Source organism: Pinus tabuliformis, chromosome 7, assembly GCF_031772625.1.
Source record: "Pinus tabuliformis cultivar Carrire ecotype Pingquan chromosome 7, CPIR1, whole genome shotgun sequence".
NCBI lineage: Eukaryota > Viridiplantae > Streptophyta > Pinopsida > Pinales > Pinaceae > Pinus > Pinus tabuliformis.
This window is the reverse complement of record NC_142293.1, coordinates 17,517,397-17,534,397: the sequence shown is the minus strand read 5'-3', so window position 1 is coordinate 17,534,397 and position 17,001 is coordinate 17,517,397. Positions and strand designations below refer to the sequence as shown.

At 38.7% G+C, this 17,001-nt stretch overlaps 1 protein-coding gene across 1 annotated transcript in view; it reads left to right on the top strand.

Annotated features, from left to right (window-relative positions):
- The window catches only part of LOC149244909 (Zincin-like metalloproteases family protein), a 515,093-nt gene that overhangs the window by 392,710 nt on the left and 105,382 nt on the right, over positions 1-17,001 (top strand). Inside the window, exons 14-15 of the mRNA XM_089457599.1 lie at positions 1,356-1,481; positions 1,571-1,638. Coding sequence (XP_089313725.1) covers positions 1,356-1,481; positions 1,571-1,638 — 194 coding nt within the window. The remainder of the gene's footprint in view (positions 1-1,355; positions 1,482-1,570; positions 1,639-17,001) is intronic.

Below are 17,001 nucleotides of genomic sequence, written 5' to 3'. Positions count from 1 at the left end.
GTGCAAGGTGGAACTTCAACCTGTACACCCCCCCGAATATTTCCTTTCCACACAACTTGCAATACAAGTTTTGTCTATCATTCGGAGTTTTAGGGTCACCATATTCCCAGAAAGGATCCAATTTCCTTGGCATGTTTGTTTTTGAATTTTGAATTTGCAAACCTATGGAAAAATAAGGATTAGGAAATAGGAATTTAGGATTACATAAATGATAATAGTAAATACAAATTACAATTTAGCATTTGCAAAATTACAAGCTAATTATTTCCAAAATCCCAATTTCTAAACCCAAGTCACCCAACCAAATGCCAAAAAACAATGAAAAATAAAAAAAAATAAACAATGTTTAAAGAAAATGAGAAAATAAAAATCAAAAATTGGTTCTCATAGTCATAACAAATAACCCATCCCAAATCAATGAAAAATTTCCAAAAATTCTTTAAAAACAATGAAAAACAAAGTTTTTATTGAACCAAAACAAAAAAAAATTAATCTACATACCTGGTTTATGGACAAATTGGCGATCTTGGCTTGGATTCCTCCTAAAATCGCTTCGATTCGCTCCCACAACCGACGGCAACCCTCTCCCTCCCTTCTTCTCCTTCTCCTCCGCGGCGGACTGCTGAATGAATAAAAAAAAAATCGTTTTTTCCATATAAAACCCCGCTGCCCGCGCCCCCCGCGATTTTAACCGAAAAAATCGCGATTTTATCGAAAAAATCGCGATTTTTTCGATAAAAATCGCTATAAAAAAAATGGGCGATTTTTTCGATAAAAATCGCGCTTTGAATCGGCAAATTTAAAAAATCGCGATTTTCCGATTTTATCGCGATGTGTGCAACACTGATTTAAACAGATGTACCCAAGCAAAATTACAAACGTGCAGACCAGAATCTTGTTGAAAATGTTACAGCTTCCGTAAATGTATATGGATGAATAGCAGCTTGTGCTGTCGAAAAATGAAAGGTGGTATCAAAATGCACAGAATCAAAAAACATATTTTTTTATCATTTCTTGTAATTGATTTTGGTTGCTTTATAATAGGAGGAACTATATGAACCTGAATGTGAATACATGTCCAAATAAAAAATGTGAGAGACTTGTGTTATTTGGTCAGCAGAGACAGATATCTGGGAAACATATTTGGTCCTGTAGACCATGGTTGTTGACTCCATAAAGATGAGAAAGTTCTTCTTATTCCTTTTCATTGTAATTTTAAAGATGAGAAATATGAGTCATCTGTGCTATTTCTTTTAGTGCTAATGATAAACATGCATCATACCTTGCTCAACTCTTATATCTTATTAAATGTAAGCTATAGATTTACTAATTATGTTTTGGTTAATCCATTCTAGGTAGTTGCATTGGTTTGCAATTTCCCTCCACCTGCAAGATCATCTCCTGCGGTTCTAAATCACTGTGAAGTAGAAACACTATTTCATGAGTTTGGCCATGCTATACACTCTCTTCTTTCACGCACGGTATTTACTTATTCACCCCTCTTGTGGTTATTGCTTTTCACCAACTCTTATGCATAATCGGAGGACTTTTGTTTGCAAGTTTCTTCCAGGAATATCAACATTTTTCAGGGACAAGGACTGTACTTGACTTTGCTGAAACACCTGCAAACCTCTTTGAGTAAGTATTTGGGCCCTGTGTTCATGTTTCCACTCATCAAGGATTTGTATATGTGGCTTGATGCATACTGTAGAGGTTGATCAATTTGTAGAAAGTGATTTGTGTTCCTCATTCCCTAATCATATAATGCAACAGATGAAGAAATTTGATATTTTTTTGTGTTCTTGCGTCCTTTGCCATAGAGTAATTATGTTTAAAAAAAATTAGATTACTTCAATGGCAGTAGATGAGGCTAGCTTGCACCTCAAATTCTCGTTGTTTACATCTCCAAGACAAGCATTAGCTAGCCTATTTAATTCTACTTCATAGTATTCAGTGGAGTGAATGTTAAATGAGGATGCACTAATATGTCTGATGTTATTATCCTCTAGCATATCTTGTGCATGACTACGATTTTTTTTCTTTTAAACATTTGGTGGGATTTACTTAGGGAGATTGTGTTACCTCCCTGTTATCATTCATGTCAGCACTTAAAGAAAATGAATAGATCTGTGAGGAAACTTGAGGCAATCTAACACTCATCATTTTTAGATGCCTCTCTGATTGGACTAGTGCTTTTCTAGTCTCAAGGGGGTTATCCCTATGGGTTGTACGCCTTTTGATGTTTGCAGTGGAATGTTTTGTAGCCCCTATATGTGTATGGGGGGTGTCATCTTCATGAAAAGGGCCAATTAGTGCTGCCTAATCAAGGATGGTAAATCACATATCATCAATGCATATAAGAAGTCTTAAGATTTCTCTAGTGAGTGTACACTATTATAGCAAAATTTAGCACCTTAGTGCAGAGCCTCTCTAGGTAACTGAGATTAGGTACAACAATGGAAGTGTCACCACTTTCGCCTCAGAAACAACTCCCCTCCTTTTAGTGATGGATACAATGCAATAGAAGGGAGGCTTCCCCAGTAGATATTAGGGATCAAATAACCCAATTGCCTCAAGTTAAGTGCCCCAAGTGTTCTATGATGATTTCCACCTAGGAATAAACATGGGAAATTAGGTTTTAGGGAAGACTAGAAAGGAATTTTCAGATTTGAGTTCCAAGGTTCCTATGGTTCAATCTAGAGATTTAGATCAACCAATAGAACCTCAAGTAAGGCTCCTGTCAATAATTTTGTGGCGGAAATTCACATCCACCCTTGAATCAGCATTATCAAATGCAAAATAAAATCACTGCTTCCCATTGAAGTCATACATCATAAAGAAAAGAACTTTAATATACAATATACATGTCATAGTTACCAAGAAAAAGAAGAACATGGAAATGATTATTAAGACACAAGATGACAGAAACAACAAATGATTCTTCATTGATATCATAAAAAAATAATGTTCAGATAAGTTATCCATAGACTTGGCAGATTGAATTATGCTTAAGGAAACTCCTTTAACAAATGACCTTGTTTATAAGTGTTGAGAAATCAATGCTAGTTGTAATTAGGGTTTGATTCCTCTTCTTTGATAATTACTTGTGAATTATGTTGGTTTCATCAAGCAATTACCAATTTATGTGTATATGAAGATCACAAGAACAAGAGACACAAGATGTAGGCAAACAGCCAGGGAAAAACCCCTATAAGGGGAAAACCTAGTCAGAACTCTTCATTCAATAGATTCAAAGACAAAATGAGATAGTCCAAGACTTCTTTAACCTAGACATAGACTTCCTCCAATCACCAAGTCAGCCTTTCCTTCTCCAAATGATAGCTTCCCAACAACAACTTCGACCTTGCCGCAACAGAATTTCGGCCTCCCCAATAACAAAACTTCGACCTGCACAGAGTTCATAATTTTGGCCCCAACAAATGCCGAGTAACTTCGCACGTGTGAAGAATTGATAGCCCAAAACATCAAATATGTTCCTTCCAGTAAACTTCTTCCTTAGGAATTTCACATTTTTTCTACCTCTCTTTTTTGACTATCGAACTTGTTGAGTTAATGTTGCAAATGAATCGAACGACCTCTTATATATAACCTTCTTGTGGGTCGAATTGTCCTAATGTAGGCCGACTTCATCAGGATAGGGCCGACTTGGTGTGGAGGTATCAAATGACTTATTTGACTAAAAAATAATTCTTTTTACATGATACAAAAGCCCAAGAAGGGTCTAATCAAATTGACAATGACTCTATTGACTCAATATAAAGCCTAAAAGCCTACAATGGAGGCTTTGGCCTATAAACGTGATGACCCAAGCATGAAGCCCATGCTTTAATAAGTCATTATAAAATTTCTTTTGACAAATAAATTATATTATACAATTATGAAGACCGAATCAAGTTACATTCTTCAACTCTCCCTCTTAACTAGGGAGGTATTCATATTTACATATATAAGTACATGGAAGATCTAAAAAACAAATGAACTACGAAGAGTTCAGGCACACTCAGTGCCACGGACTAGATACCTGACCAAGGTTATCTATCCGGGTGGGACTAAGATGGACTAAAGTTTTCAGCCACTCTAGGTACCATCAGGCTTACTAACTAACCATCAACCCAGGGATCTAGGTGCGTATCCAAGGTCGTAGCTCCAAGACCAACACCACCCTCCCTGTTCGGGATCATGACATCAAACACACATAGGCCGGCCAAATGTCCTCCCAAGCATCTGCCATTAGATGCTTCATCTCTCTTTATCAACCAAACGTGCAATGCCAACCAAAGCAGGCATGCTTCTAAAATACTCAAACTAGATATATCCATTTGTCCAAGCATGCTTCCAGAGTGTTCAATTTTTTTGTGGAGAGATTTTACTTGTACATATGCAGACCCCAATCAATAATAAACTTTCAAATATACAAGTAAGCATAGACCTTTGGAGTCCTCAATTATTTGGATGTTGCTAATATCATAATCAAATTATTCATATTCAATTTGTTGGAAGCTTTCTTCTTCTTTCATTTCTTCAGTAGCACCAATTCATTCTTCAATTTTTTTTTCTTCAAGGTATCTGTCATGACTATCATAATATGCCCTCCCTCTCATCTGGGGAGATGTACTTTTTCTTCTATCTAGGCTCCCTCTTAACTTAGGGAGATCAACAACTTCCTTCTTTTATAACATTGAAGAACCTTTCATGGCTTCATTCCTTGATCATCATCATTCATATGCTTCCTTCATCATGCTTATATGAACCTCTTTATTACCTTGAAGATTATGTACATGCAAAACTTTAATAGTAGGTACAACCAAAAGCAAATATATAGAAGCATGAAGTTAGCTATATGAAAATCATGTCAATGGAAGCATTAGACTTTGACTATTAAACAACTAAACCTAGTTAGGCTCATGCGATGCATCTTTTTATATGCTAGACATCAACTTGTTTCTAGGGTTTTGTCATAAACCCTAGACTTTATCATCAAGACAAGCAACTCAATCAAGATATAAATCTCATTATATCTAGGGTCTCAATATTACTTTTAGAGATATATGACAGATTCTATCATGAATTAATGTAAACCCTAGATTGCATCTTCGAGACACAAAGCCTTGATCTCAGTGATCCGATATCAATCCAATCATAGTACTATGTAAGGTTTCAACAATATGCTTTTACATGACAGGCTTTTACTAGGGTTTTAGGCTAATTCATATTGAAAACAATATCATATCCTAGAATATCAATCTCTACTAGGGATTTGTTATAAACCCTAGAATTTACACGAGCAACAACAATTAGGTTAGCGTACTCGAATATAGATATCTAGGATTCGTTTCTCTTCAATATTTACAAGGTAAACCTAGGATACAAATGTCAATACATCAAAGTTAGATACACCAATTTATTTAGACTAGGATTTTTGGTTGATTTTTGGTCATACAAACAAATATACACAGAGGGTTTTATCCCTAGAATCTTACTATAGACATGACAAATATTTTGGTCATAAACCCTAAAGGTCTAGGGCTTCATTTTAAATATTAACACCATACCCTAAATGACTACGGTTTCTAAACAAGAGAATTGGATTTCTAGACTTCATCATTAACCCTAAAGGCTAAAAGACTAGGGTTTCATAATTATAGACATACCCTTAGGTTAGGGTTCCATACAAATGATCAAAATATAAAGAGGGTAGATTTAATCTAATGATTAATCACCCAAACAAGAATCTCTTATGATTCAAAACCCTAGACATAACAATGTTAGTAATGTAGAGCAAAATTGAAAAGAAGAATGATCGTACTTTTATGTAAAGAGATCTTTGTAACAAAGCTTATAGGTTAAGACATACCTTGGGTTGCTTGTTAACAAACCTTGTAGGACATTAATACTTGAAGGGTTTCAATAGAACTTCTTTCATACTTCAAGTCTATACTTTGAAGTCTTCTCCACGACCCTCGAGTATTCAACAAGCTTTTTTAACACAAAAAATATAAAAGTGTTAAAATTGGCAACTAGGGCAAAACTTCATGTGGGTCATCTTATTCATGGCTGATAATATTTTTATTAGATTCCCCTCGTCGAGAGGTGTAGGATTGATATAAAGATCATCCGATTCCGATAAGTATTCATGGAGATATGAATTTATTTTGATTATGGAATTATTATCAAGCCCACTTACAACTCATGTAGGCTTAGAAGCCCAACAGTCGCATCTATTCAAACACCAACGTTGTGTATAAATATAGGAGGAATTTTACTCATTTGGACTCACTCATCTCATCACATCTCTCTCTACTGTGCATAAAGGGTCTCTCTCTCACACATGTGAAGCTGGAAACTGCTGAAACTGACGCTGCAACTGCAGAAGTAAAGATTGACCTGCGTGGACTAGAAGATCTCCTCATCTGAGCTACGCTGTAGGTTCATCTGGATCTCCTATGAAAGCTGCAACTTTTGGTGGTGGAATGAAGTCAATCCGACAGACGGTTTGCAAGATATCGACTGCCCTAGTTTGAAGCCGGAAACTGCTGAAACTGAAGCTGTAACTGCAGAAGTAAAGATTGACCTACGTGGACTAGAATATCTTCTCATCTGAACTGCACTGTAGGTTCATTTGGATCTCCTCTGAAAGCCACAACTTTTGGTGGTGGAATGAAGTCAATCCGACGGACAGTTTGCAAGATATTGACTACCCTAGTTTGAAGCCGGAAACTGCCAAAACTGAAGTTGCAACTGCAGAAGTAAAGATTGACCTGCGTGGACTAGAATATCTCCTCATCTGAACTGCGCTGTAGGTTCATTTGAACCTCCTCTGGAAGCCGCAACTTTTGGTGGTGGAATCAAGCCGATCTGACGGTCGGTTTGTGAGATATCGTCTGCCCTAGTTTGATGATGAAGCCACTAATGCTGATGCTGCTGATCTAGGGTTTGCTACTGTTGATATAAATAAGATTTATTGTACTATTTCTCTCTGCTGAATTATTGAAGATAAAAAAAGATTTGATCAAAGGGTTTCCCCACACATTGTGGGGTTTGTCCCTGGCTAGCCGCCACATCTTGTATCTCTTGTCTTGGCTTGTTTTCTGTCGAAAGTTTAATGTTCTATTTGCACTTTACTTTATGTACATGTGATTGCTAATTTGTGGAATATAATACGGAAAAGAAGTAAACTGTTATAAGCATAGAACATACCATATCTTAACATGGAATCGCAGCTGAGGTGAAGACAAAGCCCAAGCAAGAGCAAGATCAATCACCGAAGAGAAGATTGGCAAAGCTATCCTAAAAGAACGATGGGGTCCTCAACACTCTTTCCTACCGAAGACAAGCTCCGTGAGAAAGTTGACTATCACAGATGGAAGATGTCTATCGATCTAACCCTTGAAGATCAAGGAGTGCTGGACCATGTAAGAGGCAATATTGTTGAGCCTCCATCAAATGCACCTCCTGCTGCCAGGAACAAATGGAAGAATGGAGAAATTAAAGCGAAGAAGATCATCCGAGACTCTATCGACAAGCACTTGGTGGCCTACATCTCTAATCTAGACACCTCCAAGGAAATCTACGATAGACTGGTGAGTTTATTTAAAGTTAATGATGCAAATCAAGTTTTGTTTTTTAGAAATAAGCTGAAGGAAATTCATAAGGATAAAGATGAGAGTATGCAAGCATACTTCTTAAGAATCACCGATCTCCTATCTATTGGGGAGACTATTACTACAAAGAAATGGCACTCACGACTCTTGGAGGATTACCATCCGAATGGTACGTGTTCAGGACTACTCTTCTGAACAATAATGTAATTCCTGGTTTTGAGGAATTAATGGCTAGATGCATTCAAGAAGAAACAAGGGTAGAAGAGAAAGAAATGCCCATGCTTAAAGGTCCTCCTGCTGCCTTTTCTTCTCTTGCTAAGAAAAGAAATAATTCTGGGACTAAATCAAAAGGAAAGGCTGGACCTAAGGGTGGAAGAAAAGGACGATGTTACATTTGCGATAAGGCAGGTCACTATGCAAGGGAGTGCCATGATAGAAAGGACTCACACCGGGACAATGATCAAAATCCCTCTGATGACAATCAAAGTAATGACAAATTCAATAGCAAAGGTACGAGGAGAGTTGGGAATCAAGGAAGAGGAAAACCATTCAAGAAGGCTAGAAATTCCAGGATGTATTAAATGCACCTGACCTCAAAAAGAACCTGGTGTCCATCTTGGCAATGGAAGACAAAGGCTACAAGGTAACCTTCAGCGATGGCAAGGTACGTATATGGAAAAATAATGTTAAAGATGCCTTTACTCTTGGGTTTCGTGTTGATTCATTATATTAGGTCGATGGAAGTCCGCCAGGTGTCATGTCTTATGACACATCTCTTCAGTCCGAAATTTGGCATCGGAGGTTTGCCCCCTTCATTATAAAGCTCTACTCGGTGTAAGACAAATGGTGACAGAGATGCCCGAATTCCGAGTAGAGAAAGAAGGTGTATGTCCAGGATGTGCCGAAGGAAAGCTCAAAAGGGGACCATTCCCCTCAAGCCTAAGCAAGACCTCCAATATATTACAGTTGGTTCACTCAGGCGTACTTGAGGTTGGCATTAAGAGGGAGACTACTACACCACATTCTCCAGAGCAGAATGGTGTGGCATCATACGATTATGGAAGCTGTCTCTGTGGGTAGATGATGTAACAATGCTTGATGTGGAAGAACCCATGGATCCTATTTATCCACCTGAGCCTTCCTCTTCTAGGAAGAGGCCTTCATGGCTTAGAGGGATACTTGATGATGCTGAAGGACATGTTGCACCCCGAGGAACCTTTCGTAAAAGTAAGAAACCTAATAGGTATTAGGGATACCTGACCATCATGAGCACAATCATACAAAATAAGCCTTCATCATTCTCAGATGCTGTCAAGCATCAAGTATGGAAGGATGCTATGACCGAAGAATATGAGTCTATTATGAAGAATGATGTCTGGGAAGTAGTTCCCAGACCCCATGACAAGATAGTTGTTACTTCCAAATGGCTTTACAAGATAAAGCATGCAGCAGATGGAAGTACAGAAACGTATAAGGCTCGTTTTGTTGCTCGTGGTTTCTCCCAGAAAGAAGGTATAGACTATGATGAGATATTTGCACCTGTTGCTAGATATACGACCATCCGCTCAATCATAGCCCTTGCCACTTCACAAGGATGGAACCTACATCAGATGGATGTCAAGACCGCATTGTTGCACGACTCGATCAAAGAAGAGGTCTACGTGGAGCAACCCGAAGGATTTGAGATTTATGATTGAAAATCTCATGTATGCAGGTTGAAGAAGGCTCTCTATATGCTGAAGCAAGCACCCTGAGCATGGTATGAGAGGATCGACATCTACTTGATGAAGCTGAGATTCACTAGGAGTGAAGCCGAACCTAACCTTTACCTTAAGGTTGAAGATGACAAGCCTCTCATACTAGGTGTTGTATGTGTATGACCTCTTTCTAATAGGTGCATTCCCTCTCATTCACAAATGTAAGAGGGAGTTGGCTTCTGAATTTGAAATGAAGGACCTAGGACTGATGCACTATTTCCTGGGACTTGAAGTGTGGTAGAAGCCAAGGGAAATTTTCCTATCTCAAGGAAAATATGTGGTGAAGATTCTAAAAAGATTTGGTATGGTGGACTGCAAGCCTGTGACTATCTCAAGGATCTTAACTTTCAGAAGTTATATGGTAGTGATGTCGGACCAGATTTGGGAAATGCCTCTGAGTTTCAAAAACTAATTCGCGTTGATGTTCTTGGTGAACCTCCGTCCGAATATATGTTTTGCAGTTAGCATTGTGAGCCCATATTTGGTTGAGCCTCACTGGATTGATGCCAAGAATCTTCTGAGATATCTTCGTGGCACAATGGGTTAAGATACACTGTCGGAGATGTGAGACTACTTGGATATACTGATGCTGATTAGGCAGGTAGTGTGGAGGATCACTGGAGCACTTTTAGTGTTGTTTCTCTTTGGACTCTGCTTCGATATAATGAATGAGTAGGAAGCAGAAGTCGGTTTCCATAAGCAACGCCGAGACCGGATACATATCTACGAGTATGATCTCGTATGAAGCTGCCTGGTTGGGGAAGCTCTTCAGTGAGCTGTTTGAACACATACCACTGTGATTCTCTGTAACAACCAGAGGTGGGATTCTATTATTGAGGAATCCCGTATTCGTCGATTGCTCCAGTAGATAGACATCATTTGGGATATGGTAAGTCAGTGAGCAAGGAGGCTCCATCGCATTAAGATGATGTACAGGTCGATACACCTTGTCAAAGCCCCGAGGTAAGATCTAATCTGTGATTTTCCCAAACAACTTGGAGTCGTCAAGAAACCCTTGTACAAGGGTCCTGCATGTTGCATACATTGAGCTCTGGGAGCTCTGAGGGCTTGCGGTTCTTACTGGAGCAACATATGACCACAAGGTGACTCAACCTCCCCCTGGTGGTGCACACTGGAACAAGATGATTCGCTCTCTTATGTAGTAGGATGATTAGTTCTTCTGTGAGGCCTGGATTGATGTGTTCTCCATAGCGATTGTAGTAGGATTTATGTGTACTCCTGTGAGGCCTGGATTGATGTGTTCTCCATGGCGATTGTAGCAGGATTGATGTGTTCTCCTGTGAGGACAAGATTGATTAGTTCTCCTGTCGAGGCATCCTACCCATGCAGTCTGGGACTCATGGGAAGTACCTCTCATCTGATCAATGAGCAGGGAAATGAAGTTAGGGACCATAGTAGTACCGATGGACGCATCGTTGTATCTAACGTACTCCCTACGCTAGGATGACCTCCATTGATCTGGGATCAATGATACTGGTTTGGGACCAGTGGTAGGAGTTGTACCACACTATGACGTTGACTTCGAGTCGGTTGAGACTGGTCTGGGACCAATGGTACATACTCTGAGATTAACTTTGTGTTAGTGCAGTACTGGTCTGGGACCAGTGAGAGTGGTACATACTATGACGCTGACTTCGGGTCGGTTGAGACTGGTCTGGGACCAGTGGTACACTCTCTGAGACTGCGATACTGGTCTGGGACCAGTGGTAGGAGTGGTACCTACTATGAAGCTGACTTCGGGTTAGTTGGACTGGTCTGGGATCAGTGGTACGCACTTTGAGACTGACTTTGAGTCAGTGGAGGATGATACTGGTTTGGGACCAGTGGAGTTGTACTCACTATGACGCTAACTTCGGGTCGGTTGAGACTTGTCTGGGACTAGTGGTACATACTCTGAGACTGACTTTGAGTCAGTATGATACATCCTCGATCATTTCTTTTTCTTCATAATTCAGACAAAAGAAGAGCAGAACAGAACAATGCAAGAGCAGAGCAGAATAGAGCAAAGCAACATAGATCAGTACAGGGCAGATCAAGAAAAATCAGAACAGGCAGAATAGAGCAGAGCAGGACAAGGGTTAGGCTGTACAGGGCAGTGCATTTGATGGATGAATAGTAACGACCGATAGACAGATTGCAGATGAAGTTCTCCCTAGTTGAGAGGGAGTGTTAAAATTGGCAACTAGGGCAAAATTTCATGTGGGTCATCTTATTCATGGCTGATAATATTTTTATTAGATTCCTCTCGTCGAGAGGTGTAGGATTGATATAAAGATCATCCAATTCCGATAAGTATTCATGGAGATATGAATTTATTTTGATTATGGAATTATTATCAAGCCGACCTACAACTCATGTAGGCTCAGAAGCCCAACAGTCGCATCTATTCAAACACCAATGTTGTGTATAAATACAAGAGGACTTTTCCTCATTTGGACTCACTCATCTCATCACATCTCTCTCTCTCTCTCTACTGCACAGAAAAGAGTTTCTTCTCTACTACGCAGAAAAGGGTCTCTCTCTCACACATGTGAAGTCGGAAACTGCCGAAACTGAAGCTGTAACCACTGTTGATAATATCGGCGATATTCGAAAATATCGCGATATTTTCGGCAAAACGATATATCGCCGAGAAAATATTGCGATATTTTCTGTTTTGATAATATCGCGATATTTTCAAAATATCAGCAAATATCGGAAAATATCGGCAAAATATTGCGATATTTTGAAAATATCGGCAAAATATCGGCTATATTTAAAAATTTGAAAAATTTATTTTTTATGCTTGCTGATACTTGCCGATATTTTGCCGATATTTTCGCCGATATTGCCGATAAGATATTTTCTGGACCGTCGCCGATATTTTGCCGATACCGATATTTTCAACACTGGTTGCAACTGCAGAAGTAAAGATTGACCTGCGTGGACTAGAAGATCTCTTCATCTAAGCTGCGCTGTAGGTTTATTTGGATCTCCTCTGAAAGCCGCAACTTTTGGTGGTGGAATGAAGTCAATCCGACGGATCATTTGCAAGATATCAATTGCCCTAATTTGAAGCCGAAAACTGCTGAAACTGAAGCTGCCACTGTAGAAGTAAAGTTTGACTTGTGTGGACTAGAAGATCTCCTCATCTAACTGCGCTGTAGGTTCATCTGTATCTCCTTTGAAAGCCGCAACTTTTGGTGGTGGAATGAAGTCAATCTGACGAACGGTTTGCAAGATATCGACTGCCCTAGTTTGAAGTCGGAAACTGCCGAAACTGAAGCTGCAACTGCAGAAGTAAAGATTGACCTGCGTGGACTAGAAGATCTCCTCATCTGAACTGCGCTGTAGGTTCATCTGAACCTCCTTTGGAAGCCGCAACTTTTGGTGGTGTAATCAAGCCGATCTAACGGTCGGTTTGTGAGATGTCGTCTGCCCTAGTTTGATGATGAAGCCGCTAATGCTGATGCTGCTGATCTAGGGTTTGCTACTGCTGATATAAATCAGATTTATTGTACTATTTCTCTCTGTTGAATTATTGAAGATAAAAGAAAATTTGATCAAAGGGTTTCCCCACACATTGTGGGGTTTGTCCCTGGCTAGCCGCCACATCTTGTGTCTCTTGTCTTGGCTTGTTTTCTGTCGGTCGTTTAATGTTCTATTTGCACTTTACTTTATGTACATGTGATTGCTAATTTGTGGAATATAATAAGGAAAAGAAGTAAATTGTTATAAGCATAGAACATACCATATCTTAACAAAAAGGTTATTAGCATATAATTCAAACAAGTCTTGATATAAGAGGGAAACCAAACATAACAAAGAAAACAAGGAACAAGATACTTATCTTTTGATAAAATGGTGGAGGTTCCCTCCTTATGCATTCTTCAATGGTTCTATTCTTCCTTTTTGCAACTCCATTCTGCTCAGGGTTGTAGGGAACAATGAGCTCCCTCTTACTACTTGCTTCTTTACAATATGCAATCAATTCTTTTGAAGTGTATTCTCTTCCATTGTCGGATCTCAAAGTTTTTATCTTTCTTTCGGTTAAGGTCTCCACTTCAGATCTAAATTCCTTGAACTTTTTAAATACTTCGTCCTTTGTCTTGAGAAGATAGAGCCATGTTTTTCTAGAGTGATCATCAATGAAGGTCACATAAAGATGGCCTCCAAGAGATTTGATAGACATTGACCCACACATTGGAATGAATGAGGTCTAATATTTCTTTAGACCTTGTGTCACTGCTTGTAAAAGGCTTCCTTGTAATCTTTCCCAGAGCACATCCCTTACATACTCCTTCACGATCTTCTTTGATATTTACCATTTGACTAAGTGAGGGAATTATCTTGTAGTGTATATGCCCATAACTTCTATGCCATAATTCGATAGGATTGATTTCCATGTGAACTAGGGCTTGAGGAGATGGTGTTATAACTCTATATAGTCATCGAACTCCAATAACTTTTGCCTTATTAATGCTTGAATCTTTTCCCCAAACCAAAACTTTACCATTTACAAAGGCAACCATATCTCCTTTATCTTTTAAACAAGAAATTGAAAGTAAATTCTTTTGCAAACCTAGAACATAGAGTATATTGTTGAGCTGTAGATTTACTCCTTTTTCTAGCTTCAATGATGTAGATACAAGACCCTTGATTGCATAATTGTTGTTGTCTCCTAGCTCCACTGCATGAGATGATTGTTCCTTTGATAGAGTATGAAGTTGTCTAGTTTCTCCTGTCATATGTCTTGATGCTCCACTATCAATGATCCATGCATTGTCATCATCAAGAGTACCTTTAAGTACAACCAAGAATTCTTTGCTTTTGATTTTCTTAGATAAGTTGTAGATGATCCTTCCAATCCAGCTTCCTGCAATTCTTATGATATTGAATCCCATCTTTAAGTAACTTGTCATAGAGGGAGTAATCATTTCTTCCAAGCCAACAAAGTGATCTCCAACCTTCTTCGTCCTTAGCTTTGATACCATGTTGAGAAATCAATGCTAGTAGTAATTAGGGTTTGATTCTTCTTCATTGATAATTACTTGTGAATTATGTTGTCTTCTTTTATTTTTTATTATATTATGTTTCATCAAGCAATTACCAATTTATGTGTATATGAAGATCACAAGAACAAGAGACACAAGATGTAGGCGAACAACCAGGGAAAAAGCCCTATAAGGGTAAAACCTAGTCAGAACTCTTCCTTCAATAGATTCAAAGACAAGATTGGACATAGAATTCCTCCAATCACCAAGTCAACCCTTCCTTCTTCTCCAAATGATAGTTTCCCAACAACAACTTCGACCTAGAACTTTGACCTTGCAGCAGCAGAATTTGGCCTCCCCAGCAGCAGAACTTCGACCTCCCCAGCGACTGAACTTCGACTTGCAGTAGAGTTCAGAATTTCAGCCCCAACAAATGCCCAATAACTTCGCACGTGTGAGGAATTGATAGCCCAAAACATCAAATATGTTCCTTCCAGCAAACTTCTTTCTTCCTTAGGAATTTTGTAGTTTTTCTGCCTCTCTTTCTTGACTATCAAACTTGTTGAGTTGGTGTTGCAAATGAATCGAATTGCCTCTTATATATAGCCTTCTTGTGGGTCGAATTTCCCTAATGTAGGCCGACTTCATCAGGATAGGGCCGACTTGGTGTGGAGGTGTCAAATGACTTATTTGACTAAAAAATAATTCTTTTTACATGATACAAAAGCCCAAGAAGGGTCTAATAAAATTGACAATGACTCTATTGACTCAATATAAAACCTAGAAGCCTATAATGGAGGCTTTGAGCTATAAACATGATGACCCAAGCATGAAACCCATGTTTTAATAAGTCATTATAAAATTTCTTTTGACAAATAAATTACATTATACAATTATGAAGACCGAACCTCATTACGTTCTTCAACAATAAGATCATGTAGTCATATGCTAACAGACAGAACAACTAAATGAAACAAATCTCGTTGCAACAAGCTCAAAGGGACACACTCAAAGACTGGTATATCACTGCACAAAGAGTCAACATTAGAATTGACAAAAGCAGTAAGCTTCAATCTTTAATAACTAAAATCAAATATACCTCTGACAACAAGAAGTATTATGAACCTCCGTCAGTGCTGCTACTTAAAAGAAGCCCTGTAAAACAATGTCTGTGAATAACAATCACCTAAACACACAAAAGATTGAACCCAAATGAAGAATAACACATAAATCATACGACTTGCGCTATAGCCAAAAGATCTATTCTCTCCTTCGTATGCCTAAGTTTATAGTTTTGGTTTGCCAGATAGTTACATTGTGAAATTTTCAATCTATTGTAGCAACTGGAAATTATTCTTCTAACTAATTAAAGTTAAGTGCAGCGTATTTGCTATACGACAAACAACAAATAAAATCACAACTGCAATTTTCATGATAAAAACATTAGGGAAAACAAAATGCTGGAAAATGAGAAATATAGAGCACACACACATTAAAATTGTCACAGTTATTTTTGGACAATTGTCCCTAGAAAAACCAAATGTGGGAAAACTGGTGTAGTGGATGAGGTTTTTATTATTATGCAGTAGTGAAATTGTTTGAGTACAATCTGGATGCCAAAATATTGGCAATCCTCTACAAGAAAATCTGGCAAAATTATTAAGGGAATTTCTCCCTCCTCCATGGGCAATCCTAGCACAACACCAGAATTGGCCATCCAGATCCCCTACACAGGCTTCTGCGCTAATGTTTCACAACCTGTAACTTGCACTCCTGGAATCTACCTCCGCATTAGAAGTCCTACCTGTTGCTACTATTGGAAGTGTCCCTCTGGTCCTCTGGAAGAATTTCTCGACCTATGGAAGTTGAATCGATCTCCTGCTCAATTAAATCGATCTGCCACTCTGAAGCTGCCTGTGCAGTCCATGCGCAACCTCTAGTGGAAAAAATTTGCCTCTTGCTACTTCCTCTCTAGAACTGGAAACTTCCTCTAGACTCACTATCTCTGCACCCTCACTATCTCTGCGTCCCCTCTAGCTCAAACTCTTTCTGCTGAATCACTGCAATTGGGAAGCTCGATCTTTGCCTAGGAACTTGACCTCAAGTGTGTCTATCTCCAACCCCTCAATCTCCTCTTGTAATATCTCCTTGACTCACCAATGACCATGAGTAAATCCTAATTAATGACTAAGATCATCTCTGAGTTGATCCATGTGAGCTACTAGAGAAATCTCGCTTTTCCCAATTAATTCCTATTAATTAATCACTTTTCCTAAGTTAGACTTAGGAAATATTTAATTATTGACTAATTAATTTAATTGAGCCATCTTTAGGTGTTTTCTCCTGAAACTTCTTCTGGATTCTATAAGTCGCTATCGCATGTCGCAATGGCATACCCCTTTGTATTTTAGAAATACATTAAACTTGTGAAAATAACGTAGAAATGGCTCCCTCCGGACTTCAAATATTATGTATTTCCATTCCCAACCCCTTTGGGTTCGGGTTTTATCGCGTTGGCGCTGTTTCGAGATATACGAAAATATATTACAAATTGCCTTTCTACGGATCTAAAACTTTATCGCATCTCATTTGTAATTCTATTGGGTCCGGCTATCGCATATATATGTG